The sequence below is a fragment of the Callithrix jacchus genome, chromosome 8 (assembly GCF_049354715.1).
Source record: "Callithrix jacchus isolate 240 chromosome 8, calJac240_pri, whole genome shotgun sequence".
NCBI lineage: Eukaryota > Metazoa > Chordata > Mammalia > Primates > Cebidae > Callithrix > Callithrix jacchus.
In genome coordinates this window covers 103,326,092-103,343,181 of record NC_133509.1, presented here as the reverse complement: position 1 = coordinate 103,343,181, position 17,090 = coordinate 103,326,092, and the positions used below count along the sequence as shown (strand labels likewise).

Genomic DNA, 17,090 nt, shown 5'->3' with positions numbered 1-17,090 from the left:
CAAAAATAGGCAACACAAGGATGGGACGTGAAAAATACATCTGTACTAGTCCCACCAAAACAAGAGTGCCATCTCCACAGTTTGGGAGCTCCCACTGGGTGGCTGCCTACATCCCTCCAGTGACAAGATGGGATCCTCTTTACTGTGCTTCATGGTGCCCTCTACAGACAGAAAGCTTACTCACTAGAGTTCTTCCTAAAAAGCCTGAAGGTACTCAGATAGTGCTCTTATACTAGAATTACCTTCTCATTTCACAGAAAGGGAAATTGAGTCACAGTGCAGCCAAAAGGCTTAAATTCGGCATTTCAGACCTCAGAGCTTGAAATGGGGCTCCTATATCAAAATTCTGTCCTATGTCTACTATTTTTCTTTTTGCTACTTAAATCATGAGGAAGACATAGCTTCCCAAGGGTTACCTTCCCTACCTAAAAGTATAAACTCTTTGGATTCTTTAAATTTAAAAAATATATATTTTGTAGAGACAGGGTCTTGCTTTGTTGCCCAGGCTGGTCTCAAACTTCCAGGCTCAAGTGATCCTCCTAACTTGGGTCTCCTAAAGTGCTGGGATTACTGATGTAAGCCACCACATCTGGCCAACTCTTTTGATGTTTAAGCTTGTAAGTACACAGAAGTGACAAACTTCATTTTACTAGTCTAAAACCTTATTGGAAGACACAAAAGTTCTTATAATAGGCACACTACCTATGTAGCACCACAAAGAGCAGTGACTACAGCTCCTTTTTCTAATGTTCTTTACTACTTTATGAGTAATCTCTTTGTCAAGAAAACAATGCTGCTATCATCAACAGTTCTAAAATGTCTTTGTTTCATGGAAGTGGTGATGAGAAAGGATCATGTTTGTTTGCCTAACATCACAGGTGGAACATGTACATGTGATTTAGGCACAACCCTTAGAGACCCACGGGCTTGAGGGTACCCCACATGGTTCCACCACTTGGTTAGCCTGAACTGCTCAGAAACCTCTAATAGAAGCAGAGTTACAGAGAGGGGAAGGTCTTACTGAGCCCTTTGCCCAAAGTGGCAACTTTTTAGAAAAATTCTAAATGAAATGTTGATACTTCTGTGCCCCCTTCCCCCAACTGTGACAGCCAGACAACAACGGCTCAGGCCCCAACCCCAACACCCTGCTCTGTGCTGATATGACTTGAATGCACCTCCGCCTCCACGTTTTTATACTCTGCTGTGGACCCCACAGTGCCTGCAATTGCACCTTCCTTAGCCCTAATCCTTCATCTCGTCTTGCCAAAATGCCAGTCTGAGTGTTCCATGGTAGATCTGGTTACTGAGAAAGAAAGATAGACACAGCTCTGTGGCAATATTCTAGCCCCAATATTCCAGCACTTCTCATAAGTCCTCCCCTCTGCTACCCCATCCCTAACACCTACACACATAGAGGCCCAATCCAGCTGTTGGGACAAAACACCAAAGAAGTCCCTTGCTGGCTCATATCTTCTTGTTAAAATGCAGATTGAGATTATTGCAGTCTTTTGTAAATCCACTATTACCACCAGTGTATTACTTTGTTTTTCTTTATGGGGTTAAGTAGCATGAGCAGAACTCAATGTCTACACTTTTTAAAGGTGGTACTATTGGCAGTTGTGACAAGATGACAGTTGCAAACCAGGACTATCCTCAGAAATTGGGATATGTGCTCATCCTGGGTGTGAGGAAAACAACACAAAATAACAAAAGGCTAGGGAACAGGCCCAGAGGGGGCTGTTTTGCTTTTAACTTGCTTTTTGGCATTGCTGTTAATAAAAATCCTTAGAAACTACAATGGGCTGTGTGCTTGGTTCAGGACTCAGAACACAGAGGAAACATTTTATGACTACACTCTGTAGGCTAAATATGGGAGGAAAAATAGTACCAGCATCACTTTCCCCATCAAACTACCCCCACCACCATGCCAGACCCCTACCTGCTGAAAGTAAAAGCAAGGGACACAGGCAGGCCAATTCTTGGGGTTCTCAGAAAAGATAAGAAGGGAATGAATGAATTCAAACACAGACCTAGAAGAAGCTCAGAGAATTTATACTGGTAAATGTCCCAGAAACCCCTGGACTCCCTCTCTGAAATCACGAAGCCCTTACCAATGATAACAAAGTGAAAATTCCTGCCTTCCAATGCCTGGCAAGTGCGATGGGAGGAGTCTAGGGAAGAGTCCAGGCCTATGTCCTAGGCATCAGTGGGCAAATAGGTTCTAACATCTCAAGGTCACATTGAACATAATGGCTCACAGAAAGGACCTATTTGGGTCTATGGTGGCATCTCCCTAGGAAAAGTAGGAGCTTCTTTTGGGAAGAGTTCTACAATGCAAACAACCACCTTCTATGTGAACTCTTAGAGCCCACCCACTGGTAAGGTGGAAGAGTCAGGAGACATGTTTCTATGTGGGCAAGGGGGTGGCCTGGTCACTTCCTAGGTTCCTGCTGGCTTTCTGAACGTGTCCATAGGAGGCATCAGAGCTGGCCAGAGGAAAATCAATTTGTCCATTCTCACAACTGATAAGTAACAGTTACAGAAACACAGTACCACGAAGTTGTTTAAGCCCTCTTGTTACTGTCTGCTCTTTCCTCACCCAATATCATCCATTCATTAATTCTATCATTCATTCAACTAATATTTATTTATCCACATTTATGATTCAATTATCACCTATAAGGAGATGACTTAATTGTGTATCTCCAGCCCAGACCTCTTCACTGAGCTCCAGGACACCTATATCTTCCTGGTATATCTTCTTAGTTTGTCAAACTCAGTGTCTCCAAGGCCAAGCTCATTATCAGCTCTTAAACATATTCCCTTCTTTTCATCTCCATCCTCATTACTCCAGTGCAAAGAAACCAAAATATTTCCCCTGGTCAATTGCGTCCACTTTCTGGCAGGGGTCCCTCTTCACCCATCTAATTCATTCTCTACACAGCAGCCAGTGGGATGTTTCCAACTAGCAAACCTCATTACCTTACCCCGTCCTTTGCTAGAAACAGGTCAATGGCTTTTCTTTGCTCTTAAAGACCAAAAACCCCACTGTGTTCTGCTCCCTGGCAATGGTCTAATCCTGCACATTCCCTCACTCTTGCAGCCTCTTGCATGTGCTATGTCCTTGCTGATTCCTCTCAATGGAGCGCTCTCCTCTAATCAATGCCTCCTCCCTCTTCAGGTTGCAGGACATCTCTTCAGTAAAGGCTTGTGAAGTATGTTCCACTCTACAGTAATGTACTCTCTTAGTCAATGGACCCCTCTCCTTTGAGGTAAAGATCAGGCCTGCAACTTGTTATTTACTTTGGGCTTCTTTGATTCATGGCTGTTCCTCCTCTAGACTGCAGGCTTTGTGTGGGCAGGAGCTGTGTCTGTTTGGTTTACCATAAGCATTCATCAAATAATTATTGAATAAAGAATAAAGGGAAAAAAGGAAGGAGAGAGAGGAATGATTCCTGTTCTCTCAACACTTTTGGTCTTTCCTGCTTTTAGTAGAAAAAGCAGTACTTTTCTACTTCTGGTCTTTAGTCCATGCTGTTCCCTTAGTCTAGCATGAGACTTCTCTCTCCCACCAGTTAAAACCCTATTTCTTAATCAAAATGCCACTGTCCTATGTCTGCCCTTCATTTCTGGCATTCTTTGGGTCTGGTCTGGATTAGGGTGCTTTATGTACACAGTCACCTTTTGGGCAGGGTCCATGTCTTATTTGCCTCTGTATCCTACCACCACCACCACCACTGTCCCCAACCTCAGGGCTTAGGGCAGTACCTTTTACAAGTTTATTGAAAGGAAGTGAATTCAGTGGAGCTACTGACAATAAGGCTAAAGCCATGAGGGAAGGATTCCTTTCCCAGTTAGGTGATACCATGTTGAATAGTCACACTATTGCCTGGTACCATCCTATTGTTGACTTTACTGGAGTTGTACTGGTAGTTCTGCTAGACTGGTTCACAGAAGAAGTCAAACAGATGCAATTTCTACCTTCCAGTATCCTACTATCTAAAATGAAGAATGATATTAAGGCAAAGTGAAGGCAAATGTGTTCAGCGGGTTTGATGAATAGAAGTAGAGGGAGTTAGATATCCTGGAGCGACCACCATCTCCCCTTCACTAAATCAGGGAAACTGTCTATCTTCACTTAATTCTATTTACTTAACACTACCCTAAAGAAAACTTGTTTTCATGTATCCATCTGTCTCATTTTTCAAATGAAATTTCTAAATGCAGACCACACACGATATTTCTTTCAGTGGACCTAACACTGATTTATGCTAAGACTCGGGGAAGGGAGGCACTCTGAAGAAAGATGCTTCAACAGCAATTTTCTGACTGTCAGCCTTTGCTTGCTCTGCTATAGTAACATGCAGATGCAGTTTAGTGTCTCAATTACTTCTGGATTTGGTCCATTCCAGAGTCATATCATCTCTGCTATACCAAGGAAGCGTGAAAGTCAAAACTGTGATTCCTGACAACCATGGTGATAGAATATAAATTAAAAGGCCCTTGCTTGCTCAGCCATCATTCTGAAAACATCAGAATGCAATTTGTTGGACAGATTCTATAATCTGCAGATGAAGGCAGTTATAGGGCTCAAGTTTATCCAGCGTTAACAAGCCCTAATAGTCTAGTTCAGCTCAGACATAACAAACGGAAATGGCTTTAAATTATCCTCCCCTAGAGACATGATTTCATAAGAGAACAAACTCTATATGCGCACAGAGAGATTTCCAATGTAAACATGTGGTGGAAGCTAAAAGCTGCAGCCGAGTTTCAAGCCTGGATATGCCAATGGCAGGGTATTTGATTTCAAAGACACTGATTTCCTCCCAGTGCGATAGCATGTATGCTTTTTTTGCTGACTACACTTTGAACTGCAGAATACACACAAGCTTGCATCTATGTGTAATTTTACAGTTTTCTTTCTAGCCAGGATATTAATAGATTTTACTTAGCCTTTGCATACATAAGTATGACTGGGATACAGATGCTTAAGGCATAAGGTTCCTCATAGAAAACACAAGGCTCCCTCATCACCTGGGCTGTCTGAAAAACAGACTAGCCTTTAAGGTTTTGCAAAACACAGGGTGAGCAGCTTGGCTCTTCCATGTTCAAGCAGGATATCAACCAAGCTCCCCATGAATATAAAAAGTAGGGAAGCCAGGCACAGTGGCTGACACCTGTAATACCAGAACTTTGGGGGGCTGAGGTGGGTGGATCACCTGTTGTCTACAGTTCAAGACCAGGCTGGCCAACATGGTGAAACCCCATCTCTACTAAAAATACAGAAATTAGCCGGGCATGGGGCACACGCCTGTAATCCCAGCTTCTAGGGAAGCTGAGGCAGGAGAATTGCTTGAACTCGGGAGGCAGAGGTGAGCCGAGATGGTGCCACTGCACTCCAGCCTGGGTAACAGAGTGAGACTCCATCAAAAAAATAATAAATACATAAAAATAAAAAAGTAGGGAAAGGAGAATTCCTTTGCCCTATAAAGAGAACAGAATATCCTCGTTTATTCCTTTTAGGCGAATCAAGTCTAAAAGGCCTAAGACCAAGATTTTACAATGACAATCAGCCAATGTCCATTTGACCTATATGTCAAATGAGGTCTGTCTCTTATTTTTATATGGCCCATGAATTCAGAATAGATTTTACGGTTTTAAATAGTTGAAAAATAATATTTTGTGACATGTAGAAATTATATAAATTTCAAGTTTCAGTGTTCATAAACAAAGTTTTATTAGAACACAGCCATGCTCATTTGCCCATGTGTTGCCTATGGCTACTGATGCACTAGAGTGGCAGAGCTGTTTAGCTGCAACACAGATCACATAACCTGCAAAACCTAAAATAAATAAAGGCCTAAAATATTCTGGCTTTTTACAGAAAAGGTTTGTTTATCCCAGATCTAAACTATGAGACAAAGTCAATGTTAATCTTCAATTGGTTTTTTTGTGTTTAAACAAACATATGCATTATGCCTATGAGCTCCCAAGTGAGTTAAATATCCTTTGCATTTATACCAGAACCCATTTAGCCAAAGTTGAATGCCTTTGTACAGTTTTCTTTCAAACCATCAAGTCTTGCATGAATCATTTTGACCCGAGAGCACAAGGAAAGCACAAATAAGAAATCTTAATTTTTTATTTAAAATTTTCTGAATTTGAAAATATTGTATGACTTCACCCCAGAGGGCACACCAGCTTACAATATGTAATTTAGACCATGAATATACCATAGATTCTTCACTTTTCAGTCATTACAAACTGTTCTTGCTACCACAGCACACCTAAGGAATTTGTTGGTGCTTTGCAAAGTATTTAAAATGTTTATATAATTTTTAAAAAATTAGTCTACAGCCGGGTGCGGTGGCTCACGCCTGTAATCCCAGCACTTTGGAGGCCAAGGCGGGTGGATCACGAGGTCAAGAGATCGAGACAACCCTGGTCAACATGGTGAAACCCTGTCTCTACTAAAAATATAAAAAAAAGTTAGCTGGGCATGGTGGCGCGTGCCTGTAATCCCAGCTACTCAGGAGGCTGAGGCAGGAAAATTGATTGAACCCGGGAGGCAGAGTTTATGGTGAGCCAAGATCGCGCCATTGCACTCCAGCCTGAGTAACAAGAGCAAAACTCTGTCTCAAAAAAAAAAAAAAAAAAAAAATTAGTCTACATTTATCATCAAAGCTTGTCACAGAAGTATTACTTTCAGTGACGTTAAAGCTTTGAACTGTAAACTCATTGAGGGAATGTCCTTGGCATTTAATATTTCTCATGCCCTCCCAGAGCATGGTCCATGCAATGGTCACTTGGTAGCACTGGTACCAAGATAGGTATGTGCTGACCTTACCAGCATCTTTCATTTCTTGACTTCTCTATTGCCCTGTTGATGTTCAGAGCCCACAAAGAATATTCAGCAAATTCATTATTCCATCCCTGCCCTGGGGTAGTGTATGTTTAAACTACTTTAAAAGGATGAGACTATCACTATTTATCTATTTATTTATTTAGAGATGGAGTTTCGCTCTTGTTGCCCAGACTGGAGTGCAGTGGCATGATCTCGGCTATCGCAACCTCTGCCTCCCAGGTTCAAGCAATTCTCCTATCTCAGCCTCCCAAGTAGCTGAGACTACAGGCATGTGCCACTACGTCCGGCTAATTTTTTGTATTTTTAGTAGAGACGGGGTTTCTCCATGTTGGTCAGGCTGGTCTTGAGATCTGCCTGCCTCAGCCTCCCAAAGTGCTGGGATTACCGACAGGAGCCACTGCGCCCAGCCTTCTCTATCATTTTAAAGTCCTCTCAAACCACACAGATATCTTCTGCCTTGGATTCCCAAGCAATCTTACTGTGTGTGGGTGTTTTAATAAAGATCAAAAGTGACCAGCAGCCCTCTGCACTCTACGAGGAACAAAGATGGCTAGTATTAGTAGCTGAAACTGCTGATGCTGTTCATGAGCCTGCTTCGTTATTTATTGTTATATATTTGTTTGTTTATTTTTTGAAACAGGGTCTCACTCTGTCATCCAGGCTGGAGTGCAGTGGCACAATCATGGCTCACTACAGCCTTGACCTCCCAGGCTCAAGCAATCCTCCTGCCTCATCCAACTCAGGAGGCACATGCCACCATATCTAGCTAATAAATATGGTTTTTCATAGACACTGGGTCCTACCACATCGCTCAGGCTGGTCTCAAATTCCTGGGCTTAAGTGATCCTTCTGCCTTCGCCTCCCAATATGTTGGGATTATAGACATGAACTATTGTACCTAGCCGCCTCTTCTTTTAATTTAATTTCTTTTTTTTTTTGAGACAGAGTTTCGCTGTTGTTACCCAGACCGGAGTGCAATGGCACAATCTCGGCTCACCGCAACCTCCGCCTTCTGGGTTCAAGCAATTCCTCCTGCCTCAGCCTCCCGAGTAGCTGGGACTACAGGCACTCACCACCATGGCCAGCTAATTTTTGTATTTATAGTAGAGACGGGGTTTCACCTTGTTGACCAGGATGGTCTTGATCTCTTGACCTCGTGATCCACCTGTCTCGGCCTCCCAAAGTGCTGGGATTATAGGCGTGAGCCACCGCGCCCGGCCCCAGACACCTACTTCTTAAAGTCAAATCTTTGCAGTACAGGGGACCCCAATCATTTTGTGGGTGCTAAATCTATTTTCCCAAGCTGATAGGAAGTAAAGGAATGCAGCTAACAAAAACTCTGAAACTGTTACTCTTTTATGCACAGATAAATATGCATTTAGTCAATAAACATTTATGAAATACTGCTAAAGTGTCAGCAACGATAATAGATATTAGAGACAACAGAAGGAACATGACTTGGACTTCGTCCCTACAATTTTTCAGTCTAGTGAAGGCAAACAGTGTAGCAAACAATTCATTAAAAAAAAGTGGCCGGGCGCGGTGGCTCACACCTATAATCCCAGCACTTTGGGAGGCCAAGGCGGGTGGATCACGAGGTCAAGAGATCGAGACCATCCTGGTCAATGGGGTGAAACCCTGTTTCTACTAAAAATACAAAAATTAGCTGGGCATGGTGGTGCGCGCCTGTAGCCCAGCTACTCGGGAGGCTGAGGCTGGAGAATTGCTTGAACCCAGGAGGCGGAGGTTCCGGTGAGCCGAGATGGTGCCATTGCACTCCAGTCTGGGTAACAACAGCGAAACTCCATCTCAAAAAAAAATGTGTTGAGGATTACAGACATGGAAGGGAAGACAAGGAAGAGAATGTTTCATTCTTCCTAAGGGTGAACTGTGAAAAAGACTTCAGAGAGGTGGTACTTTGATTGAGTCTTAAAAGCTGGGCCAGCTTTGGGGGGTAGAGGGAAAGCAAGTGGGGAAAGGATAAGTTACAGGCAGAGGAGCAGCAAAAGGGACCAAAAAATATGAACTATCCTAGAGCATAAGAAGTACTCTGAGTAACAAACAATGGTTCTAGTGTATGTGTTTTGGGGGAGGAGGGGTGATGGAGAAATGAGGCCAAGAGAGAAACCATTCAGAGAGATACGGCTGGAGAACTGAGCAGCTGCCAGACCCTTGAGGTCCCTGTGTGTATGCTAAGGAGTCTGGAATAAATCCCAGAGACAGTGAAAAAGACACGGAGGGATTTCAAGTACAAGAGTAACACAATCACATTGTTCTGCTAGAAAGAACACTTTGGACATGGTATAGAAGAGGGACGAAAGGACTACAGAGTGGGGACTGCTGGGCTAGTCCAGGCAGCAGCAATCCAAGGTGTGAACTGAGATCCCAGATGCAGGGGTGGATATGAAAGTTATTAAGGAAGAAATCTTGATGATTGAGTGGTTGTTTGGAGGGACAATGGAACAGAGGGAAAGTTGATTTCCAGGTTGTTGTTTGGTGGCGGGGTGACTAGTATTCACTATGTGCAAAGAAATAGAAGAGGAGGAATAGCATCTTTTTTGCTTAAAAACAACAGTAACAGAAAGAAATTAGGGCCTTCCTGATTATATTCTAGGCTAGGAAATCATATCAAATGAGGTTGTGCTTCAAGCAGTCTCAGAAAATTCTTTTTCTGTCCTTGTGGCTTTTGAATGTCATGGGTTAGAGTACCACGTCAAAGATGAAGCCGCTTTAAATCTGTTTTGGAAAAAGAAGGGATATAAATATGTAATATAGAAAACATCAAGATATTTATATTTTAATCTATTCTCTGCATGTATCCAAAGACAAATATAGGATCTTTCTGAAATTCTTCTGTGAGATTTGAGGGGACTAAATTATATACCTTTTCCACAACTGAATTCTGAACCCATTTGTGTTAGTCTGTTCTTGCCTTTCTGTAAAGAAATAACTGCCCAGATGCAGTGGCTCACACCTCATGCACCTTGGGAGGCCAAGGTGGGTGGATCACTTGAGGTCAGGAGTTTGAGACCAGCCTGGCCAACATGGTGAAACCCCATCTCCACTAAAATACAAAAATTAGCTTGATGTGGTGACACATGCCTGTAATCCCAGGTACTCGGGTGGCTGAAACATGAAAATCACTTGAACCCGGCAGGTGGAAATTGCAGTGAGCCGAGATTATGCCATTGCATTCCAGCCTAGGTAACAGAGCAATACTGTGTCTCCAAAAGAAAAGAAAAGAAATACCTGAGGCTGAGAAATTTATAAGGAAAAGAGGTTTAATTGGCTCACACTTCTGCAGAGTCTAGAGAAAGCATGGTGCTGGTATCTGCTCAGCTACTGGTAAGGCCTCAGGAAGCTTCTAGTCACAATGGGAGGCAAAGGGAAGCTAGCATGTCACAAGTTGAGTGTGGGAACAAGAGGAAGGGGAAGTGCCACACTCTTTAAATAACTACATTTCATGTGAGCTATCAGAGCAAGAACTCACTCAACACCAATGGGATGGCACTAAGCCATTCATGAGGGATCTACCCCCATAATCAGCACACCTCTCACCAGGCCCCACCTCCAACATTGGGAATTTTAACATGAGATGTGGAGGGAACAAACATCTAAACTATATCATTATTGCTCTAGATCCCCAAATCTCAGGTCCCTCTCACATTGCAAAATACAATCATCCTTTCTTAATAGTTCTCCAAAGTCTTAATTTGTTTCAATACCAATTCAACCCAAAGTCCCAAGTCCCAGGTCTAAAGTCCAAAGTTCCATCTGGAGATGAGTTCCTTCCACCTATCAGCCTGTGAGATCAAAAACAAGTTATCTACTTATGAGATACAATGGTAATATGGGCATTGGGTAAACATTCCCATTTCAAAGTGAAAGCTGGCCAAAAGAAAGGGGCTATAGGTCCCATGCAGGTCTGAAACCCAGCAGGGCAGTTATTAAATCTTGAAGCTCCAAAATAATCGTCTCTGACTTCATATCCCTCATCCAGAGCACACTGGTGCATGGGCAGCCCTGTGGCTTTGCAGGATGCAGCCCCATGACTGCTCTCATGGGTTGGAGTTGAGTGTCTGCAGCTTTTCCAAGCTCAGGATACAAGTTGCCCATGGCTCTACCATTCTGGGATGTGGGGGGAGGCAGCTGCCTTCCCACAACTCCACAGGCAGTGCCCTGGTAAGGACTCTATGTGGAGGCTCTAACTCCACATTTCGTCTCCATGCTGCTCTAGTAGAGGTTCTCTGTAAGGGCTCCACCTCTGCAGCAGGCTATTGCCTGAGCACCCAGGATTTCCAATACATCTTCTGAAATCTAGAGGGTAACTGCAAAGTTTCCTTCACTTTTGCACTCTGTGCATCTGCAGGCGTAGTATCCCACGGAAGCCACTAAAGCTTACAGCTTGTACCCTTCAGAGCAGCAGCCCAAACTGTCCCTGGGGCCCTTTGAGCTGCAGCTGGAGCAGCGTCTCAAGTCTGAGCAGGGCAATGGCCCAGGCCTGGTCCCTGAAACCATTCTTTCCTTATGGGGCTCTGGGTCTGTGATAGCAGAGTCTGTCTCCAAGATCTCTGGTATGCTTCCGAGGCCTTTTCCCCACTGTCTTGGAAATGAGAACTTGGCTCCCTCTTAGTTATGCTAATCTCTCTAGTAAGTTGTTGTTCCACAACCTGCTTGTATTCCTTTCCTAAAAATGCTTTTTTTTTCTTTCTCCGCCACATGGCCAGGATGCAAATTTTCCAAACTTTTACACTCTGCTTCCCTTTTAAATGTAAGTTCCAATTTTAAATCATTTCTTGGCTCCTATACCTGATTGTAGGCTGTCAAAAGAGATAGGGGGAAATTACGTAACATTATTCTGGGCAATTATATTTTAGACCTGACCCTAAAAGTTCACATAACTAAAGCAAAAATCGAAAAATGGGATTATATCAAAATAAAAAGCCCCTGTACCACAAGGAAAACAACAGCAGCATAAAGCGACAACTTTTGGATAGGGAGAAAATATTTTCAAGCCATATGTGCAATTAAGGTTTAATATCTAAAATTTGTAAGGAGCTCAAACAACTCTATAGAAAGGTAATATGTAATCTGATTAAAAAATGCGACCTGAACAGACATTTCTCAAAAAAAGATACACAAATGGTTCTTCTTATATGAAAGATATATGAAAAAATGCTCAATATCACTAATCATTAGGGAAGTACAAATTAAAACCACAATGAGATATCACCTAACACCTGTTAGAATGGCTATTTATAAAAAGATGAAAGAAAAGGGTTGGCAATGAATGTGGGGAAGAGAAAACCCACACATTGGCAGTGGAAATATAAATTAGTACAGGCATTATGGAAAACTGCATGGAGTTTCCTCAAAAAACTAAAAATAAAATTACCATATGATCCAGCAATCTCATTTCTGGGTATTTACCCAAGAGATGTAAAATCAGTATGTTGAGATGTCTGTACTCCCAGGCTCATTGTAGCAATATTCATAGTAGCACTGTTATAGAATCAGTCTAAGTGTCCATCAACAAATGAATGGATTTTAAAAATGTGGTGTATACACACAATGTAATACTATACAGCCCTGAAAAAAGAAATTTTGCCATTTTCAACAACATGGATGGAATTGGAGAACATTATGCTAAGTAAAATAAGTCAGGTACAGTGAGACAAGTAGAGCATATTCTCATTTAAATGTAGAATTCTATAAAACAATTGATCTCAAAGAAGCAGAGAATAGAATGGTGGTTACGAGAAGCTGGAGAGTAGGAAGAAAGAGGAGATGATGGACAGGTGCAGTGGCTCACGCCTGTAATTCCAGCACTTTGGGAGGCCGAGGTAGGCGAATCACGAGGTCAAGAGATCGAGACCATCCTGGCCAACATGGTGAAACCCCATCTCTACTAAAAAATACAAAAATTAGCTGGGCATGGTGGCACACACCTGTAGTCCCAGCTACTCGGGAGGCTGAGGCAGGAGAACTGCTTGAACCCAGGAGGCAAAGGTTGCAGTAAGCCGAGATCGCACCACTGCACTCCAGCCTGGTGTCTGGTGACAGAGTGAGACTCTGTCTCAAAAAACAAAAGAGGAGATGATGGCCAAAGAGTATAAAGCTTCAAGAGGATGAAAGTTGGTTTTTTTTCTTTGAGATATATCATGTGGTGAGTATAGTGAATAATTATGTACTGTGCATTTCAAAATTGCTAAGAGAGTACATTTCTTTTTTTTTTTGAGACAGAGTTTCGCTCATTACCCAGGCTGGAGTGCAATGGCGCGCGATCTCGGCTCAACACAACCTCCGCCTCCTGGGTTCAGGCAATTCTCCTGCCTCAGCCTCCTGAGTAGCTGGGATTACAGGCACGCACCACCGTGCCCAGCTAAATTTTTTTGTATTTTTAGTAGAGACGGGGTTTCACCATGTTGACCAGGATGGTCTCGATCTCTTGACCTCATGATCCATCCGCCTCGGCCTCCCAAAGTGCTGGGATTACAGGCTTGAGCCACCTCACCCGGCCGAGAGTACATTTCAAATGTGCCTACCACAAAACTAGTATGTGTTTGAGGTGATGGATATCTTCATTAGTTTGATTTAATTATTCTACATTGTATTCAATTATAACATTACATTATGCCCATAAATACATACAAGTATATTTGTCAATTTAAAATTAAAAAATAAGTAAATAAAAAGGCAACAGAAATGGAGACCAAGGGCTACATATACTTTAAAGATAAGGAGCAGGTAACTCTCCAGGATTTGTTGCCTGAGTGGATTTGGGGCCAATATGCAGCGGACAACAAAAACAGAAAACCTGGATACTCATTGCTATTTACCTCAAACTGAAAATTTCAAAAAGTTCTACAAATATAATTAGGTCAACCATGGATATGTGTGAATTTACAAGATGTAGAAACCGCAAGTACCAGCAGTTACCTAATGATCTGCTCCCCTAAGTGTCTTTCCACATGGTGACAAGGATAAACCTTTCTGTGCCTTTCTACTTGCTTTCATTTGATGGGCTTCACTTTATGGTAAGGAAATCTTTTGCTCATTAACTCCAAAGCTAAACTCTTCATTAGAAACAGACACACACACACACACACACACACACACACACACACACACACACACAGAGAGAGAGTGAGAGAGAGAGAGAAAATGAGAGAAGGCATGGGTGCATAGCAACAGTGAGCTTCCCCAAAACTGGGTTAGGCACTGTCCCTATCCTGTCCCTCTATGTCTGGTGGAGGACAATATCTGAATGTGAGAAGTTCTTCCTTATCTCAGACTCACCAGTTAGATAAGCCATTCCACTTTCCCTAAAAAGCAGTGAAGAAGTACAAAGCCCAAGAGTGGCTTAGGGGAAACCCTTCCTCCTAGAGAACAAAGACTTTCCCCCCAAAGCCCTTGATGAGTAGTTTTTTCTTTCCTAACTTAAGCAGTAGATAGAAGTCAATTCCACTCAGTAAGCATCAAGAGGCTTCTGTCTTCGAGGGACTGGACTAGGTACTAGAAATAAAAAGATAAAAGACAAAGTTCTATCTTCAACTGTTTTCATCCTATTTCTGGAAGACAGGCCTCTAGAAGGAAGATAAACACATGATAGTGTCAAGAAGTAAGCAAATTACATGGGGAGCAAACAGGAAGTACTAATTAGTTGTAACCTAGGGAATTAGAGTGAATATTTAAAAGCATTTGGGGTTTTTTTTCTTACACTGTATACAATATTTCAAGCCATCATTTCCTTTTCATTAGTGGAGGATTTTGGTTTGCCACAGGATGCGAAAGTGGATTAGATGCAGTTGTGTGATATATTGATGGACATGTATTATCTCCACCACTTTTCTAATAACTGAAGACTTCCTTTCCTTTGGAGAACTGTTCCAGCCCCATCTCTGAGGCCTGTCTTCCTGCCACTGGGGTAGACAAACGATCTAATGGGCCAACAGGGCTCCTTTTGAAGGTACTGACAAAGTTGGAAAGAAAAAGGCCCTTATACCTATGAGATCCTAAGTGATAAGGACCAGAGACCGCTGCTTTGCTACCTACCATATGGCAAAACCTGCTGCGAATAAAACCCAACAGGAGGAAAGCAGAGCAGAGAGATGGAATTACAGCAGAAACGATGATGACGCTGGAAACCCAGTTAGATCCACTCCTTAGACTTCGCAATTACATTGGCCAATGAATGCCACTGGATCTGTCACTTTATCATAAACTTAGAAATCACTTTATTAATAAAATATTACTTATAAATTGCTTTTACCATACCTCTGACATAAGAAATTAAGGTTCAGGCTTCCACAAAACTGTATGAAAACCCTGACCACTTTAATCCTAGGAATTGCCAATGATTCTATAAATGACACACTGTTATTTAATGATGAAGCTACTCTGATAGCTACTCTGAAGCATCAGATCAACCATCATTTTAGTGTTAATTTTTCCTATAATACACTTGCATATAACTTAACCCTTCATATTTCTATAATTTATTTTATTCATCGTGCATTTTTTTTTTGCATTATACGTAACTGAAATACAGTTACCTTAATTCTTGTCCTTTAAAGAGATTAAATTTATTTTCAGTTCTAACTTAATCATTAACATAGTGCTTTGCCTTAACATTCTCTCTGCCAAGTTCATCTTAGTGGCATCTTCAAGGTAAAATCAACTTTGATATGTGAAAATTCTTGCTTCTCACCCTCCCTGAAGGGGAAAATATCAGCAAAATTCCAATTTTAAATTGTTTAAATTGTAAAGAACTCTATTTCCCTGCTTCTTAACCTGTAAGGATGAAACAGGACAAGTGAAAACATGAGATCTCTAAGCGTCAAAGGCAGACTGTTCCCCATTGCTTTCATATTTTACTTCCCTAACCAGATTTCAATCTCTTAGAGAAGGAAGTGTCATGATGTCTTGGGATATCTCAAATATGCAAGATGGTATGGGAGCCTAGGGAAAATCTCCCCTTTGCCCTCTGAATGTTTACTGAAAATCCACTGACAAAAGGCAGATTAATAGGAGAAGAGGCATACAAACATAACTAACTTGCATGCATGTGCATAGGAGTCATAAAAAATAAGAAAAACTCAAAGAAAGGGTCAGATAGTTGAAGTTTTCATCCCGAGGTTACAGAAGGAATAGGGGCTTAGCGCCTGGCAAGACCAGTTATGGGTGGGAGAGAAGAAAAGCATGGCTAGCAAAGGCAGTCTTGTAATGCAGATGAAACCTCACAGGTAGCAGCCCTCTAAAAGAATAAGTTTTCTGTTAGATCCCTAGAGGTGTCAAACTCTCAGTTTCTCTCTCCCAGGAGCCCATCTGTCCTAGATCCAGACAAGTCACAGCACAGAAAGGCTGGCTGTTTATTTCAGCAATGTAGATTTTCTCTACAGATGCAAATCTCCTCCACAAAAGACAGATTTACAGGGCTATTCCTGTTTGCAGGCCCTCTGAATAGCCATCTCAAACATGTCAAAGAAGTAGATTGGAGTGTGAAATATTTTGGTTTCCTTTAATGGTAAAAAAAAAGGAAGGAGGAAAAATTTATTTACCTTCCTTGGTAACTCATTCTATTGGTCCAAAGCCACCTGAAAGTTATTTCTGATAAATATTTCTAAGTAAACACTATAAGTAAAATATTATTGAATACTAACCATGTGCCAGGCACTATGTTACATTCCTCCTAAAAACATTTCTTCTTTCTTTTAACCCTTGTGTAGACAAAGAAAAAGTAGGCACCTTCTCTCTAAAAGACTATTACACAGTCCCATCTCAGCACTGTCGACGACTAAATTACCACAATTTCTTTAAACATTCTTTATTGTGATGATTAAATTATATACATTGTAGAAAATGACTGTGCCATTAGAACGCTACCTTGCTGTACTACTTTTCAACTTTTACTACTTAGGAGAGGCAGTTTTCCCTAGCCTCTAATTTTCTCAACATTTAGACTGATTCATATTTATAAGAGGAAGAACTAGGCATAGAGAGAGAACAGTATATTCAATGTTCATCTTAGTGGAATCCATAAGGTTAAATCACTCCTGACATATGAAAATTGTTGCTTTTCACCTTCTTAAGCAGCAAAAAAATTATCAATAAAACTGAACCCAGAAACAAAGTTATTTGGTATAATGTTAGATGAAAAATATGGCAAGCATAGTTCTCTCCTCCCGCCGTCCAAGATGCCAAAAGAAAAGAAGGCCAAGGGAAA

General features: G+C 41.7%; 1 protein-coding gene across 12 annotated transcripts in view; it reads right to left on the bottom strand.

The window, feature by feature from the left end:
* RAD51B (RAD51 paralog B) overlaps positions 1-17,090 on the bottom strand; it is a 642,672-nt gene that overhangs the window by 132,747 nt on the left and 492,835 nt on the right. Inside the window, exon 9 of one of the 12 annotated variants that reach the window (XM_054240088.2) lies at positions 8,555-9,601. The exons of the other annotated variants lie outside the window; for them this stretch is intronic. Within the exon in view, the coding sequence (XP_054096063.1) occupies positions 9,579-9,601 (23 nt within the window). The 3' untranslated portion in view covers positions 8,555-9,578. Of the gene's footprint in view, positions 1-8,554; positions 9,602-17,090 lie in introns of those variants that run through there. 12 annotated transcript variants of the gene reach the window in all.